Source organism: Desmodus rotundus, chromosome 1 (genome assembly GCF_022682495.2).
Source record: "Desmodus rotundus isolate HL8 chromosome 1, HLdesRot8A.1, whole genome shotgun sequence".
NCBI classification, from domain to species: Eukaryota; Metazoa; Chordata; class Mammalia; order Chiroptera; family Phyllostomidae; genus Desmodus; species Desmodus rotundus.
Window position 1 is genome coordinate 24,178,209 of NC_071387.1, and position 14,871 is coordinate 24,193,079.

The 14,871-nt window shown below is 44.9% G+C and overlaps 1 protein-coding gene across 6 annotated transcripts in view; it reads left to right on the forward strand.

Annotated features, from left to right (window-relative positions):
• ABCA1 (ATP binding cassette subfamily A member 1) overlaps positions 1-14,871 on the forward strand; it is a 119,018-nt gene that overhangs the window by 10,002 nt on the left and 94,145 nt on the right. For 3 of the 6 annotated variants that reach the window (XM_045195077.2, XM_045195076.2, XM_071221278.1), the window contains 2 exons: positions 9,660-9,822; positions 10,258-10,421. In XM_045195077.2, coding sequence (XP_045051012.2) covers positions 10,356-10,421 — 66 coding nt within the window. In that variant the 5' untranslated portion in view covers positions 9,660-9,822; positions 10,258-10,355. Of the gene's footprint in view, positions 1-8,396; positions 8,555-9,659; positions 9,823-10,257; positions 10,422-14,871 lie in introns of those variants that run through there. The other 3 variants (XM_053922100.1, XM_045195079.2, XM_045195078.3) reach the window with 2 other exon arrangements.

The following is a 14,871-nucleotide window of genomic DNA, read 5'->3' on the forward strand; positions in this document are numbered from 1 at the left end:
CATGACATGCCCGCACTGCCTGAAGACCTGGCTGGTGAAAGATGACCTGAAGAAGGTTGCTGGGTTGGGTCACAAACTCTATGAGCTAGAACTGGACAAAAGCCCGGAGATTAGACAGCTGGTTTTGGCCAAAGGAGAGGGCATAAAGTGTTGAGGTAGAAGAACTGTATTCAGGTATAGATATGCTTCATTAAGCGAGTTCTTGACTGGAGCCTATGACTTTAGAGTTCACTGTTCCTGACCAATGCTGACAGTTCTGGTTTGGGGATAGAGCTTCCGGGGGGTGGGGGGGTGGGGGGGTGGAGGCATGTTTACAATGGTTCTAGAGCCCCAGTCTAGTGAATGATAGGTTCTGCTTTGCTCATATGAAGTCAATGAAAATGAATGTCCTTTCAAACAAATTACAGTGGCTTTGAGAAAAGCCAAATTAAATGCACTCCTGCTTGAACTTGCGTTTCTTTGAGCACAGCTGGAAAACCTGTCATGGTTTTAGGCTACCTGAAACCATGGCTACCCTTTACTTTTAATGAAATTTCTCATTTGTTGCTGTAGGGAACCTGTTTTAACTATTTTTTCCATCCCTGGGGTCTGACTTCAGAGGCTCTTGTTCCACAAATGTTTACCAAGCACCAAGTCATTCTGGGCACTGGGCTCAGTGTGGCAGGGAGTGAGAAGATGCTGAGGCACATTAATTAGCTGGCTTCACATAACTTACAGGGAGCACCTGATAAATTGGTACGCTGGGAAAGATTGTGGGGAGAGTCGAAAAGATGGAGGAATTATAAGGCCCAGATTGCAAATAGGTAATTGACACAGAGGCTGGAGGAAGTAGGGTGGAGAGGAAAACTGAGCCAGATACTGAAGGCTTGAAGGAAGGTGGCAGTGTGCCTGTATGGAATAATATAAGTGAGCGGTAGGGTCCCCCCCAAAAGGGGTTTTATGGTAAAACAATGGCAGAAGTGGCACCACAATACTCAGGTAACCTTTTCACACCTTCCACTGAATTGGGCATGAGAGAGATCTTCAGTTTGTTCTGGAAAGGCCCTTGGAGTGTGAGGAGCCATAGTACCTGTGGACAAAGGAGAAGAAGAGAGATTTGCCCACTCTGTGCCCCACCCTTGAGTGCTTTCTCTTGTGAAATCCATCACACTAATCATAATAGCTACCATTTACTGGATACCTACTTGGTTCCAGGAACTGGAATGATGTTTTACATACATTACTAGCTCTATTTTAATGGAAAGGATACAGGGTCTCGGAGTCCCTAGGGTCCCAGAGCTGGTGAGTAGCAGGATTCAAAGCCAGTTTTCTCTGACTCCAAAACCTCCTTTATTTCTGCTGGGCCAATTAATTCAAGAAAATAAAAAGATTAAGGAGGTTTGGGGGAGTTTGCTTCATGGTAGCACAGGGCGGAACGAAGAGGAGCTCCATGGAGGGATGTAGGTTGGCCTGTCCCTCAGATCCTTTGAGCCCTTTTATAAAAACAAACCCTTTAGGCTGGGAGGCGAAGGCCTGAAGATGACCCTTTAGAGATGTAAGCCAAACAAAATGGTTTTTGCTGATACAGTCACTAAGCCTTTTATCTTAAAATTCTCTTGGAAAACCCTCCTACAACATGGAACATTATCCAATCAATTTTTTTTTTTTTGCAGATAAAGGACGGTTTGTGGAGGCTTGTTTGCTTGTTTCTATAGCTCAGGGTGTTTATGATTTCAGTAGTTTCTCCCCTGCAGGTCCCACTTATTTTGGCATTTTGATTGTGGTTGAAATATTTTGATTTTTTTAAATGACAGGTTGATTTCTTTTCTAGGGGAAAGGTTCTTTTCCCTTTGTTCTGTGTACCCCCAACCAGGGGAAAGGCAAATAGTTGTATTGTTTGATGAAGTCTTCCTTTGAAGGTTGTTCTGTGTGTGTTTAGCAAAAATCAGCAGGAGAAGAGGAGCTATCTCTTCTAACACTTTGTTGGAATTTCTGCATAATTCTACAACGGTGCGACAAGAACTTGGTTACAGGACAAATTTGCTTTCAGAAACCTTGGCCCTTGACAATGTTAGAAGTCTTAAGACTGTTTTAGCTGGTAGAGACTGGAATGTTGAGTGTTAAGTAGGAGCTGTGGTTATACAAGTATCAGTGACATGATAGAAACAGATTTAAACCTTTTGAGTTTCTTTTAACAAACATAGAATTAAAATTTTTTTATTGACTTTTAGAGAGAGAGAGGACAGTAGGGAGAAAGAGAGAAACATCAATTTATTGTTCCACTTGTTTTATGCATTTATTGGTTGATCTTATATGCGCCCTATATGCGCCTTGACTGGGGATTGAACCTGCAACATTGGCATATTAGGACAATACTCTAGCCAACTGAGCTACGTGGCCAGGGCTAAAATAGAATTGTTGATGCCCGAGAAATTATGCTTCTCAAAGGCCGGTTACAGACTTGTACTGTATTCGTGGATCTCTTCTAACTGTTAGTTTTTGTGTATTTATTTCATAGCCCTCATTTTGAAAATGAGCCATTAGCAAATAATTTTGTCCAGGAAATTAAATAATGTATTCCAGGGTAAAAAAAGAATATGCAGTTATCTATAAACTTATTGCTACTAATAACCAAGCAAATGTGATACCTTTGGTAATTTCAAAACAGTCCCACTAAATTACCGATTGCTGGAATTGGTAAAATTCACTGGGTCTACATTACTTAACTGAGTAGTGCAATACCAGAGAATCTTTTAAAATGATAGAATTCTAGAATGGGAGAATGGTTTCATTTTATTCTTGGAGGACTTCTTACACCAATTGCCTCCTCCAATTTGAGTACTTAAATGTTACAGTTTAAGTAGAACAAAATTTCGTGGGTGACTGAGTACTAGCCAGTGGTCTTTCTGCAGGCCTCTAAGGGCAACTAAGGGTAGTTTCCCAGAAATCGTGGGGAGCATACGGGGTAGAATTTAAGGGTTAGCAAGGATAGCCTGAAGGGTAGATGGCTCAAAAGCAACCGGAGGCCAGAAAAGTTAAACTGAGGCAGTTGAATCTACTTCGGGCTTAAAAAAGTTGCTGAGTCAGCCTGGGGGAGATCACAAGATGACTCACAATCCCCCTTTACCACCACAGCAGCCACATCTTCAGTCATGGGTGGCCTGCCTTCAGTCGTGGCTGTAGGGAGACTCTTCCAGCCTGGTTTTCTGACTTTCAGCAACCTCATGAACCTTGTTCCTGAGTGTGGCTACTGATCCCGCAACATGTGCTCAGAGGCAATTAAAGAACAAACTTTGCAAAGCAAGTGTGCTCTGTTGGGTTTGCAGGTTTCATATTCTAATTCTACAGGACCCTCTGCATCTCTCTGGAGATGAGATGCATAAACATCTGTAATTCTTGCTTTTGCATCTACATCTCATGAATAGGCAATCAGTTGAGCTTTAACGCCAATACATTTTCAGTTCATACGTGATGTAGTTAAATCCTGCCTTACATCTACCTCCTGCATTGTAGGTTTCTGGCTAGCTGTTTATTGATGTAAGGCATCTAGAAACAATTTCATGTGATAGATTTCAGAAATATCAACTTCTGTCCTACTTTTGGTAACCGTGTGGAAATTAGCCTGGCAGAGAATAATACACACACATACACACTTATTCATTAATATCAAGTTTGGAGAAATAGCTGTCATAAAACCACTGTTTTGATGGATGAGAATTAGTTGCTGACCGTACATTCTGGGTATATGAACTCTTCAGAAGAACAAACTATTGTAGGCAGAACATCACAGTGGGAAAGGGCATGTAACAGTTGTTGAAAAGTTATTTCCTGAAAAACCCGGGGGTGACTCCGGGCAAGTCACTTGCTTTTTGGGGACTTCAGCTTCTCTAGCAGATTCGAGCAGGTGTGTGGCGAGAGTGGGTCTCCAAAGCCCCATCGAATTCTTTCTATCGGCCAATAGAAGATTTAACATCAAAGGGAATGTAAGAAGGAAAAAAATGCTCGTGTTTGCACTGCTTCCAGAAACTCTCAGTTTGTGCAGTAAGAAAAGGGTCAGCTAGACTTTTTCCTCCCTGCAAGAACGCTGGGGGCACCTGAGGCCGTACCCTCCAACTTCAGGGTTGAGCTTCCATCTAAGGAAGACACGCTACAAAGAAAAGGCAGTTGCAGGAAGCAGTTCCTAATTTTTTTTTTTTTTGGCTTTGCTAAATTGGGAAACAAAATCCCCAAAGCCCTCCTACCTTGTTTTTGGCATGTCTTCCTTTCCTTTCCCTTTTCTTTTCTTATTTATTTCTCTTTGACATGTGACATTCAGAAGGGCCAGATGTTTGGCTGAGAAGGGGGAAGGGGGCGGTGTGGTAGGTGCTGACTAGGGTATTCATTTCCCCTTTATACCAGCTTCCTGTGAGCCCATATGTTTGCCTTTTGTCAGCATCACTGAGTCTGTCTGGCATTTCTGGTTTTGTTTAGAAAAAAGTTAAAAATTCACAATCTTAGCCATCACTTTGTGACCCTTTTACAAACAGCATATGGCCTACCCTTGCCTTTCACTGTCCCCAAGACGCTTCACCAGAAAGGAGTTAGCCACCCCATGACTGTCTGTCTGCTTCCTCTGCTTTGCTTTTCTTTATTATTCCTACCGTACTCTGCCTTCACAACCTGCTGTTACTTGTCTACTTTCCACTTCCTTGCTAGAACAGAAGTTCCTCGAGAGCAGGAACTCTGCTGCGTTTGTTCACTGCTGAATCACCAGTGTCTAGGACGGCACCTGACACATAATAGGAACTCGATCAATATTGGTTGTGGTGAATAGGAGCCCTGTAAAGGTAAGGTTGCCGTTGTTGGTTGAATGAATAGGTGGAGAATATCTTATTCACTAGTCAGCCTTCCTAGGGAATCACATAATGATCCAACTTTACCCTCAGCGGTGCTTAGGTCGTCCCAGGTATGATTGGACTTGTGGAGTATGTTAACTGTTATAATAGAAGGCAAGGTTTTATTTTGGTGGGAGTGGGGGAGTCAGGGAATTGATGTATAATTTACATACGGATATGGTTTTCTTCTTTAAGTGTATGGTTTGATGAGTTTTGATAAATGTAAGTAGTTGTGTAACTGCTTCCCGACGAAATCGTGATGTAGACTAGTTCTGTCACTCAGGACATTTACAGTCTGTCCTCTCCCCCACCCACAACCACTGGCCACTGCTGACCTGATTTCCGTCCCTGTTGTTTCACTGCTGCAGAATGGGAACTGTGAGTGGAGTCCTACAGTATGTAGTTTTTTTATCTGGCTTATTTCTCTCAGCATAAGGCTTTTGAGCTTTGTCCATTCTGTAGTATGTATCAGTAATTCGTTCCTTTTTATTGCTGAGTAGTGTTCCGCTGTAATTTATTCACTAGTTGGTGGACATTTGGGTTGTTTTCAATCAGGCTATTCTGTGTAGCACTTCTAATAGTCACATACAGTTATGTGAACATAGGCTGTCATTTCTTTCAGATAAATACAGTAGTTTCCCTCCATCTGGGGTTTCATTTTCCAGTTTGTTACCTGTAGTCAACCACAGTCCAAAAGTATTAGACGGAAAATTCCGTAACAAAACAGTTCCTAAGTTTTAAACCGTGTGCCATTCTGATGAGTGGGATGAAGTCTCGCACCGCCTGTTCTGTCCCGCCTGGCATGCGCATCACCCCTTTGCCGAGCGTAGGGATGCGGTACGTGTTCCCTCCCCGCCTGTTCGTCACCCCGCCATCTCCATGACCAGTTTGACTGTCACCGTATTTTGGTGCTTGGGTTCAAGTCCCCTTGTTTTACTTCATAGTGCCATGTTCACATAACTTTTACTACAATACATGGTTGTAATTGTCCTACTTTAGTATTAGCTCCTGTTGGTAATCTCTTACTGTGCCTAATGTGTAAATTAAACTTTATGATAGGTATGTACGGATGGGGAAAAACATACATGTAGGCGTCGGTACTCTCTGTGGTTTCAGGCGCCCACACTGGACGATAAGGGGGCACTCTTACGCCTGGGATGGGGTGACCGGGCTGTGTCATCAGTCTGTGTAGCTACAAGACATTGCCAGGCTGTTCTGCAAAGTTGCTGTTCCAGCTTGCCTTCCCATGAGCCGTGTGTGAGGGTGCCCATGGCTTCACATTCTCTCTAACAGGTTAAAACTGAAAAAAGTTTAGTAGTTCTAGTGGGTTCGTGGTGGTTGTTCATTGGGGTTTTTACAAATTGAACTGATGTTTTAAAATTACAACTAAACCTGGTTTTGCTCGGGTGTTCTCCTCTTAGCCCAAGTAAGATCTATAGGGCTGCTGCAACAGCAATAAGAAGTGTAGCAAGATTTTGGCTGGTTTTTCTTTCTTTTCTTTTTTTTAATTTTATTTTTCAATTACAGTTTACATTCAATATTATTTTGTATTAGTTTCAGGTGTTAGGCAATCGTACTTTACAAAGTATTCCGCCCGCCTCCCTCCCGGTATTTCCAGTATCCCCCTGGCACCAGACATAGTTACAGCAATATTATTGAGTACATCCGCTATGCTGTACTTTACATTCGTGACCATTTTGTAACTGCCAGTTTGTACTTCTTAGTCCCTCCACATGCTTCACCCAGTCCCCCCAAACCCCTCCTCCCTGGCAGCCATCAGTCTGTTCTGTGTTACTGTGAGTCTGTTTCAGTTTTGTTTGTTCGTTTATTTTGTTCTTTAGATTCCACATGTAAGTGAAATCATATGGTATTTTTCTTCCTCTGAGTGACTTGTTTCACTGACCATAATACCTTCTAGGTCCCTCCATGCTGTCGCAAAGGATAAGATTTCATTGTTTTTTGGCCAAGTAATACTCTGCCACTAATGATGTTGACCATCGTTATTTAGTTTAGAAGGTCATGTTTTAGCAGGCTGTTGTATTTTCTAGATATGAATAACGTTAAAATACCAGTGGCATTTGAAGTGAAAATTTCTTTAAAAAATTGGCCCAAGTTTGCACAGGCACTCCTTCCAGGCCCACACTGTACAAAAGAAGGCTAGGGTTTGGAAACTACCCATCTGTTGAATTCAGACAAGGGGTGATCCATCTGGGTGACTGATAACAAGACCTGGAAAGAGTACACGCAGGACTTGAACATGCAGCTTGGCCGAAAGCATGTTTCATGGCTCCCCTGGCCTTGGGAGGGCCTGCTCCATGCTTAGCTACACCCGCCGATTGTGGGAAGCAGACCAAGATTCAATTAGAGTTTCCCGGGTGCCCCAGGAGTCACCGGGGAAGCTCAGCAGTCCTCTGTGGCCGACACGAGTGAGTGGTGGAAGTCCGTTGAACATAGAGCTCCCTCTCTGGGGACAATTTGTCTGAATTAGTTAATCACATGCGAGAAATCGGTTACCACAGGCCCAGAAAGGCCACCACCCTTATATTCTATAACCCTATTTCTCATCTCCATCTCTTCATTAATTAATTAAGCAGACATCCCCTAAGTGTTTACTACATGTCCCGTACTGTTTTTTTCATACGAGGGACAGGAATGGCTCCTGCCCAGACTCAGAATGTGGGAGAAGGGCAGCAAGGGGAAGCGGGCTGCCCAGGGAGTTCCACAGAGGGGCTCCTAACTGAGGTGACAGTGCAGGGGGAGGGTCCTGGGTAAAAGACAGCTAAATGGAGACCTGAGGTTGTGGAAGAGTTAGCCAGGCTGACAGGACAAGGGGCACACCAGGAAGTCCCAGTGACAGGAGAGAGTGTGGCCCATTCAGTCCCTGTAAGTGGTTTTCCGGGGCATCAGGAGGTGGGGAGAGGGGAGACGGGAGACGGGAGACGGGAGACGGGAGACGGGAGACAGGAGTGCCCAGGGACACTAGGTAAAGTACAGTGAGGGTTGGGCTTTATCCCCAGGGGGCGCTTTTAAGTGGGGGAGTGACACAGCCAGATACCTGGTTTAGTAGAATAACTTTGGTGGCCGTGTGATAAAGGGATGGAACAGGGCAAGATTGGGAGGCCAGCGACATGGCTGATGTGGGATGAGAGTGTCCTGTCGACTGGCAATGACTGTGAGGTGGGACCCTTTCCAGCCAGTGACTGGAAATGTGCAGAAGGGCAGAAGTGAGTGTGCTACTCGCTTTGAAACATTGAGAAACCTCGTTCATAGTCCTGCCTTCTTTTTCGTTTTGGCTTGTTTGCTCACTCTTTTGGAAAACTGATGTAGAAATGTCCCTTTGGTTTCAGTCACCTAGCAGAGGGGTTTGGCCTTTGCCAAACCCTCCTCAGCCCAGCATGGCTCCCCGCCAGTGATCACTGCCTTACGTATGAAGTGGGAGGAGGGGGTTACGTAGGCACCCAGGGCCATGCCAAGGTGGGTGGGGGAACTGGGGTAAGAAGCCTGGCTGTTTGCACCCAGCAAACCCAGAACAAGCCTCCTCCTGCTGCTCTGGGCTTCTTCTTGCCAGCCTTCTCTGTGTGTCTCCTGGCGGGACCCGGAGGCAGAACCTATAGCTGGAGACCCAGAAACTCTAATTTTAGGAAAATACCCTCCCTGAAATCTCCTCCTGATTTTTCTCTTCTCATGCACCTTCTATAGAGGTATGTCTTTCCTTCCTCTGAGATTTTCCACTCACATTTAGCGGAGGCACTTTTAATCTACCATGTACTGTGTTGGAAACATATGTATAGCTAATTATTTACTTCCCTGTTTCTGGAGTGCAAGTCCTGTCCTAGGCCACGTGAAAGCGTTTTGGGATCACAAACACAATGGCGTTCTGGCTCTCTGGGCTCAGAGGCCAGTTATCCTGGAAAGAACAAATTGCAAACTGACTTGCTTGTTTTGGAGTGAGACCCTTGGTGGGTCTGTGTCTTTCTATAGGTTTGCTGAGTAAATATATCCTAAGTCTTGAGTACTTCAGAGGAATTGCTGATTTGTTGGATTGTCAAGGAATGAATCTGAATACATAATGAATGAATGGGTCATTCCTTCTCCCCAGATTCTGCAAATTCCCTCCATTCTCTTTTCCTCTCTGGAAGTGTTTAATCTAAGTCCTTGTTGGGGGGAGGGACAAAAGCAAGATCCTACTAAAGTTGACCTTTGCACGAGATCTGATTTGGACGCCCGGACTTTCCGTCTACTGCTTTGTTTTGTATCCACAAGTGGTGGCTACATTCTTAGCTCTTTTTGCTGTTTCTCACGCGTAATGCCCCATTCCCACCTCTGTTCCGCTACAGACCGCGATGATTAACCGAGTCATTTTAGAAGTAAAGCTGGTTTCTGGTTTCTGCTGAGGGTTCCTGACTACGAAGTACCAGCATGGCCTTGCCTTAACCAGTGTATCCCTCTCTTTTTCCACTTCCCATTTTTCTGCTCCTCCCCCCAATTTTAACTTTAGTGTGACTACTTGGAATTATTCCAGCATTAAATAAATACAGCTGTGGAGTGGGCAGTGAGGATGCATAGAAATGTTGTATCCCCCTGTTTACGAGAACTTCCCCTCCTCTTAGCATGGCGAAACAGTCCTCCAAGGAGGCACCTGTGACACCTGACAAGAAGCAGCTGGCCACTCTGTGCAGGTGCAGATGGAGCAAGGCCAGGGGGTACAGGTGTCTGGACAGTGGGAGCTTGTCAGTTTCACAGGCGATGCTCCCCGCCTGCCTCCGCTGACTTGTTTCTCCACGGGATGCTGTTTTCTTTCCACAGACACACATCACTGGGGTTGGCCTCAACACCTGGGAGCCAGGTGTCGCAGCATTTCCTTGGTGGTTATTTCCGGTCATCTGAGGCACACAGTGGCTTTCCAGATTGGGAGACTGCTTTCCCAATGGTGCCGTTTATCATTTGAACAGCTCAACTTTGCGGCCAGGTGAGAACGTGGTCTGCAGAGAATGTCAGGGAATAGCATAAATGACTCCAGGTTTGAGGCCCAATTTGTGAATGCTGCTGACATTTTATGTGAGGGGAGGCATTTTCTCAGAGAAGGGAGGCAGGTGTCCAGGATTCCAGTATACCACTTCCAACCTCAGTGCTTTGACCACCTCAGATTGCTCACTTAAAGCTGTTTTCTTAAGGGTAGTTTTCATTCCCAAATGATCACACCAGTGGAGGTAAAATGAATCCCTGTTGACTGGAGAAGGCTGAGGCCAGAAGTCCAGGACTCATGACCTGTTGAGAAGCAGTCATGATACAGACCCAGGATTGAGGTCTCAGGTGAGGGGGCTGGAGCCACAGCCCTCATTGGCGTACGTCTGGCTTTGCAGCAATAACTGACAGCTCTCTCTCTTCCTGCTTTATCTTTCAGTTAATGACCAGCCACAGCGTCCCTGCTGTGAGCTCCGGCCACTGCCTCCACGGATTCTGAGCTACACTCAGGCTGCTGTGGGCGCCCGCTGAGGTAACATGGCTTGCTGGCCTCAGCTGAGGCTGCTGCTGTGGAAGAACCTCACTTTCAGAAGAAGGCAAACAGTAAGCTTGGGTTTCTCAGAGGTTGGGTGGCGGGGATTCTCCCATTCATTTCTTCATGGTTTTGAGTTGGGGATTGGAGGAGGGAGGAAAGAAAATCTTGGTTTTCTCAAAGTGATTGAATGAATGTGGCTCTGGTGGCTCTATCACTTATCACTGAAGGCAGGTTTGCAACCAGGCAGAAATGTTAGCTTTGGTGTGTGCTACTGCCGGGCATGAGTTCTGACCCCTGGAATCTGCTGCAGACACCCCTGACCATCCCACCGGCTCCTTTCCCTGCAGCCTCGGGGGGCATCTGGCCCCCCAAGAGCACCTGCTGGGCCCCTGTATGTCTGGGGTATGGGGATGAAGTGAGCTAATGGCCCGGCTTTTAGAAAGATGGAATCTTCTAGTGTCAATGTGGACTCTCTCAGCTTGGACTGCAAGCCTGGAGGAAGATAAGCCAGAGACTTGTTTTATTTCTGTGGAGGGTTCTAAGCTATTCACCCTCTGGATGGCATGGTAATTCTTGGGGTAATCCTGAGAAAAATCATCTTTAATGCACAAGTGAATGGTATTTTTCCCACAGAGGAGGTTTGAGGCTGAGGCACAGTGAACTCCTGGAAGCTCAGATGCCAGCTCTCTGCTTTTCTGTCTCTGAACACTCTTAGAAATCACATCTAGTCTCCTGAGTTCAGCAGTACCTCTCTGTAGCTCGCTGCTACATCTGTTTGCTGCCCTTCCTTTTTCCCTGAATTCTGAGCCTGCATTCCCACTTGGCTGTCTCAACGAAGCTTAACATGTCTGTAGCCAAAAATGATCATTGTTTTCTTAGACTCAAAGAGCTATACAGGACCTTGGAGATAAATTAACATAGTGTTTCTCAAACTAGAATAATGTGTGGACCTTTTTTTTAAAGAACAACAATGTTAAAAGAATGCAAATGTCCCTTTGTGTTCACTAAATTTCTTTTTATTATAATGTTACTTAATATATACATATCTGAAACTAGATACAAACCTCTTATTGTTATGCTATTATATAACTGTATGATTCATAATACTTATAAATTTAATGCAAACAAAATTGCAAAACCGATACAATTGGAGTGATTGTAGTAAGACAGCTCACGCTGTGTAGCTGAAACCAAATCCAAGCAATAACATGAACGTGGCAGTGCACGCTGAGGTGCCATCCCTTTGCGTTTGGACAGTCTGTGTTCTAAGCATTCAGCTCTCCAACCGTTTTTCCTGTGACCTTCATGTGATACCATTTCACTTTCAGTTGGACCACCAATTTCATCATTCATAAATCATGTCTGCATCTGTTCCTTTCTCATTAGTCTGCTACAATTATGCTGGTGCCAACACAATCAAGCGCAAATAGAAACTTAGGCTTTGAAATCTTGTGCCAAAACTTGTTATGAAGTAGGCATTTAGAAAATCCAGATATGTTTATTCTGATTTGTGTAGGTGACCATTGAAATGAAAACAAAGAATGGTTGAGATGCTCACAGGGAACTTACATAATCCATCAGGAATATGTACACATGCACCCAAACACACACACACACACAGATTCCAGTTTGAGAGACAGTATTTTGTTTAGCCCTTCGTGTTACTCGTGGGGGCCTGAATCCCAAGATCATTAATGAGAGAGTAGGAACTAGAATCTAGGTATCTAACGTCCTACCTGTCTTAGTAATAATAATAATGGTAAAATATAAAACCTGATGTTATATAGGGAAAGCAGACAACTAGAATGAGCTTCCATGTGCTAGGCACTAAATAGTGTGATATTCACTGGATTAATCTTTTTGTGACTCCATGAAGTACGCTTATTTCCTCATTATAGCTGGGGAGGTTAAGTAGATTGTCTGAGGTCCACAGAAGCACATGTAGGGTTCAAATGCAGACCATCTGACTCTGGAGTTGGTATTCTAAACCAGTATGTCAAATTGCTCTTTGGTGTTTTTTTTTTTTTTTTTTTCTTTTTTTCCTTCGTCTCAAGATCTTGACGTTTCTGACTTCTTCACCTTTTCTCCTGCTTTCCATGTGGCTTTTCCAAGGTTCTGATGTGCCAAGTCCAAATTCATCTCCCATCCTCATTTCTTAGCTACTGTGTGGTCCAGGTCTCCTGCCTCTTCTCATTCTGGTTGTAACAGCCCCTATGATAGGAAACCATTCCTTCTGTGGTGTGTCCATTAGCCAATGAGTAGTGGAAAGAATCGTCATCTTGGCAGTGATAGGAGATCCCAAGGGCAGTACAGTTCAAAGCCTCTCATTTTACAGATAAGAATATTAAGGCACAAAGCAGGGAAGGAATTTCTCCAGGGTCAACCAAGGAATCGTTCCTGGAACAGGTTGTGGGGGTTGGGCCATTCTGGTTGGGCCAGTCTCCACTGTTCTTGAGCTTGTTGCTTCTTGCTCATTATAGCTCATGGGTTTACAAAGAGTTAAGACTGGAGAGACAGGCAGGCTTGGGCAAAGGCAATTTGTTTTCTTGTGGCAGAGTTCCTGTTGAAGGAGGAAGTAGGGACACAACTTCCTGACACCAAAGGGCTTTTCTAGATGATATGTCAACTGCCTGCTAGCTTGTCCTGGTGACCTCCATTCCTGATTACTAAAGGAAATGTATGTTGCTGAATGAGAAAGAAAGGTGGTTTATTTCAGGTTGCTGGTGCCCAGATTGTCAGAGTTGGAAAGATCTGGCCTGCCCCTGTTACAGTTGACAGAACTGGGGTTTGCGGTAGGGGACAGGGGTCCAGAGTCAGTCATTCGTGGAAATAGCACTAGAATGAATTTCCTGGTGGCCCTACAGGCACAGGCCCTTCTTAGCAAGCTTTGCTTTGTCTGCTTTAAATGTCTCTGGACCCTAAGTTCTGACAAGTAGCTGCTTCCCAATGCACCTGGCGTGGGTTTCTGGATTATGCTGTTGAACAGTGGGACCTGTGAAGGGGTTTGGTGCCACTGTGTTAGCTCATATAGTCAGAACCAGCCGATGTACAGAAAATCATTGTTCATTTCCCATCTTTTGAGATCCTGGAGTCTACACGTGGCCCCAGAGCCTGGCATCTGGGATATGCTAAATAAATAATTGCTGAATGAGTGGTAAATGCATTAAATGAGCCATTAGTTTGCAGGTCTCAAGGAGGCTTCCTTGCTCCAGGGGCCAGGAAGAACAGAAAGAATTTGTAAGAGCTGGTGCCTGCCGGTACTCGGTACTCGCCAGAGTAACCCCATTGAAGGGGGGCTGTTTGGCCTTTCGCTCTGCATCCTTGTTTGTGGGTGAATTCTGGGGACCTCTCTCTGGTGCCCCCACTGTGCAGGCTCATGGGGACCATCAGCCAGGGTTAACTTTCTGCTCCTCTTGTTGGGCGAAGAATTCATTGAAACTGAGTTGCGAAAGTTAGGTGCAAAGCTCAGTTTGGGTCCAAAGTAACAGTTAACTGGTGTGGGTGGCAGTCATTCAGCACAAACAGGACAGGAAGGGCGAGGGGCTTCAGAGTTTCAGGATCCTTGTCTAGTTTTAGGATGAGCCAGAGGCCAAGGTCCCTGTGGAGCAGATGGGACAGAGTGCGGCTATTATCACTTTTTTTTCCCTTTGCTGTTAAATATTTTCTCAATTAGATCTGACTAGCCATAAGGCTGGGAAAATAGATAATTCTAATTTTTTTGCATAAATTAGAGTATTGGTATTTGGGCGTTGTTCAATGACAGGAATAAGCTGTCAAAAATTAAAACTCTTTGAAGAGCCATTATAGAATTTCAAAGAATAGATGAAAACTTCCCTCTCCCCTCCCAATTTCCATTTTCCCCTGACACACTTCTTCCCTGTTCTTAGTCCTGGCCTGGCAGTGATGGTTCAAATCCAGATAATAATTCTAATTATCTAATTCTAATTCACTTCTCACTCCAGGTTGGCCACCATCTGCCATCGGGTTTAGGGAAACACACTTCTCCTAGGTTTTAGTTTCCTCTTCTGTGGACTGAAGAGCATGAGAACAAGTAGCCATTTATTGTTTCATTTGGGTAAATATTGACTGAGCATCACTACCCGTGGGGCAGTGATCTGAGTATGTGGCGGTGAACCAGGGAGACATGATTCCTACCCTTATAGGACTTGCAGTTTAGTGAGAGAAGCATCACACAAGTAAAAATGATAACACGTTGTGATGTGTCACGAAGAAAAACAACCCAGACAAGCTGTGGTACTGTGTTAGGTACTACCAGGCTGTGGATAGGGGCTTAGTTTACAAGGGAGGGTCATGACATTGAAGCTGTGAACCCTGAAGTCCAGCAGCAGTTCGCCAGGGGAACATCAGGAGCCCCGAGATCAAGGGCACTGTATTCTAGGCAGGGCCGGATCATGCAGGGCTTTGCGTTTGGAGAAGCGCAGTTGCATTTTCTTGTATGTGCAGAAGGAGCTCCTGGGGGTCAGGTTGTGTGTGGTCCTTGGCACTGAGAGGAGTTGA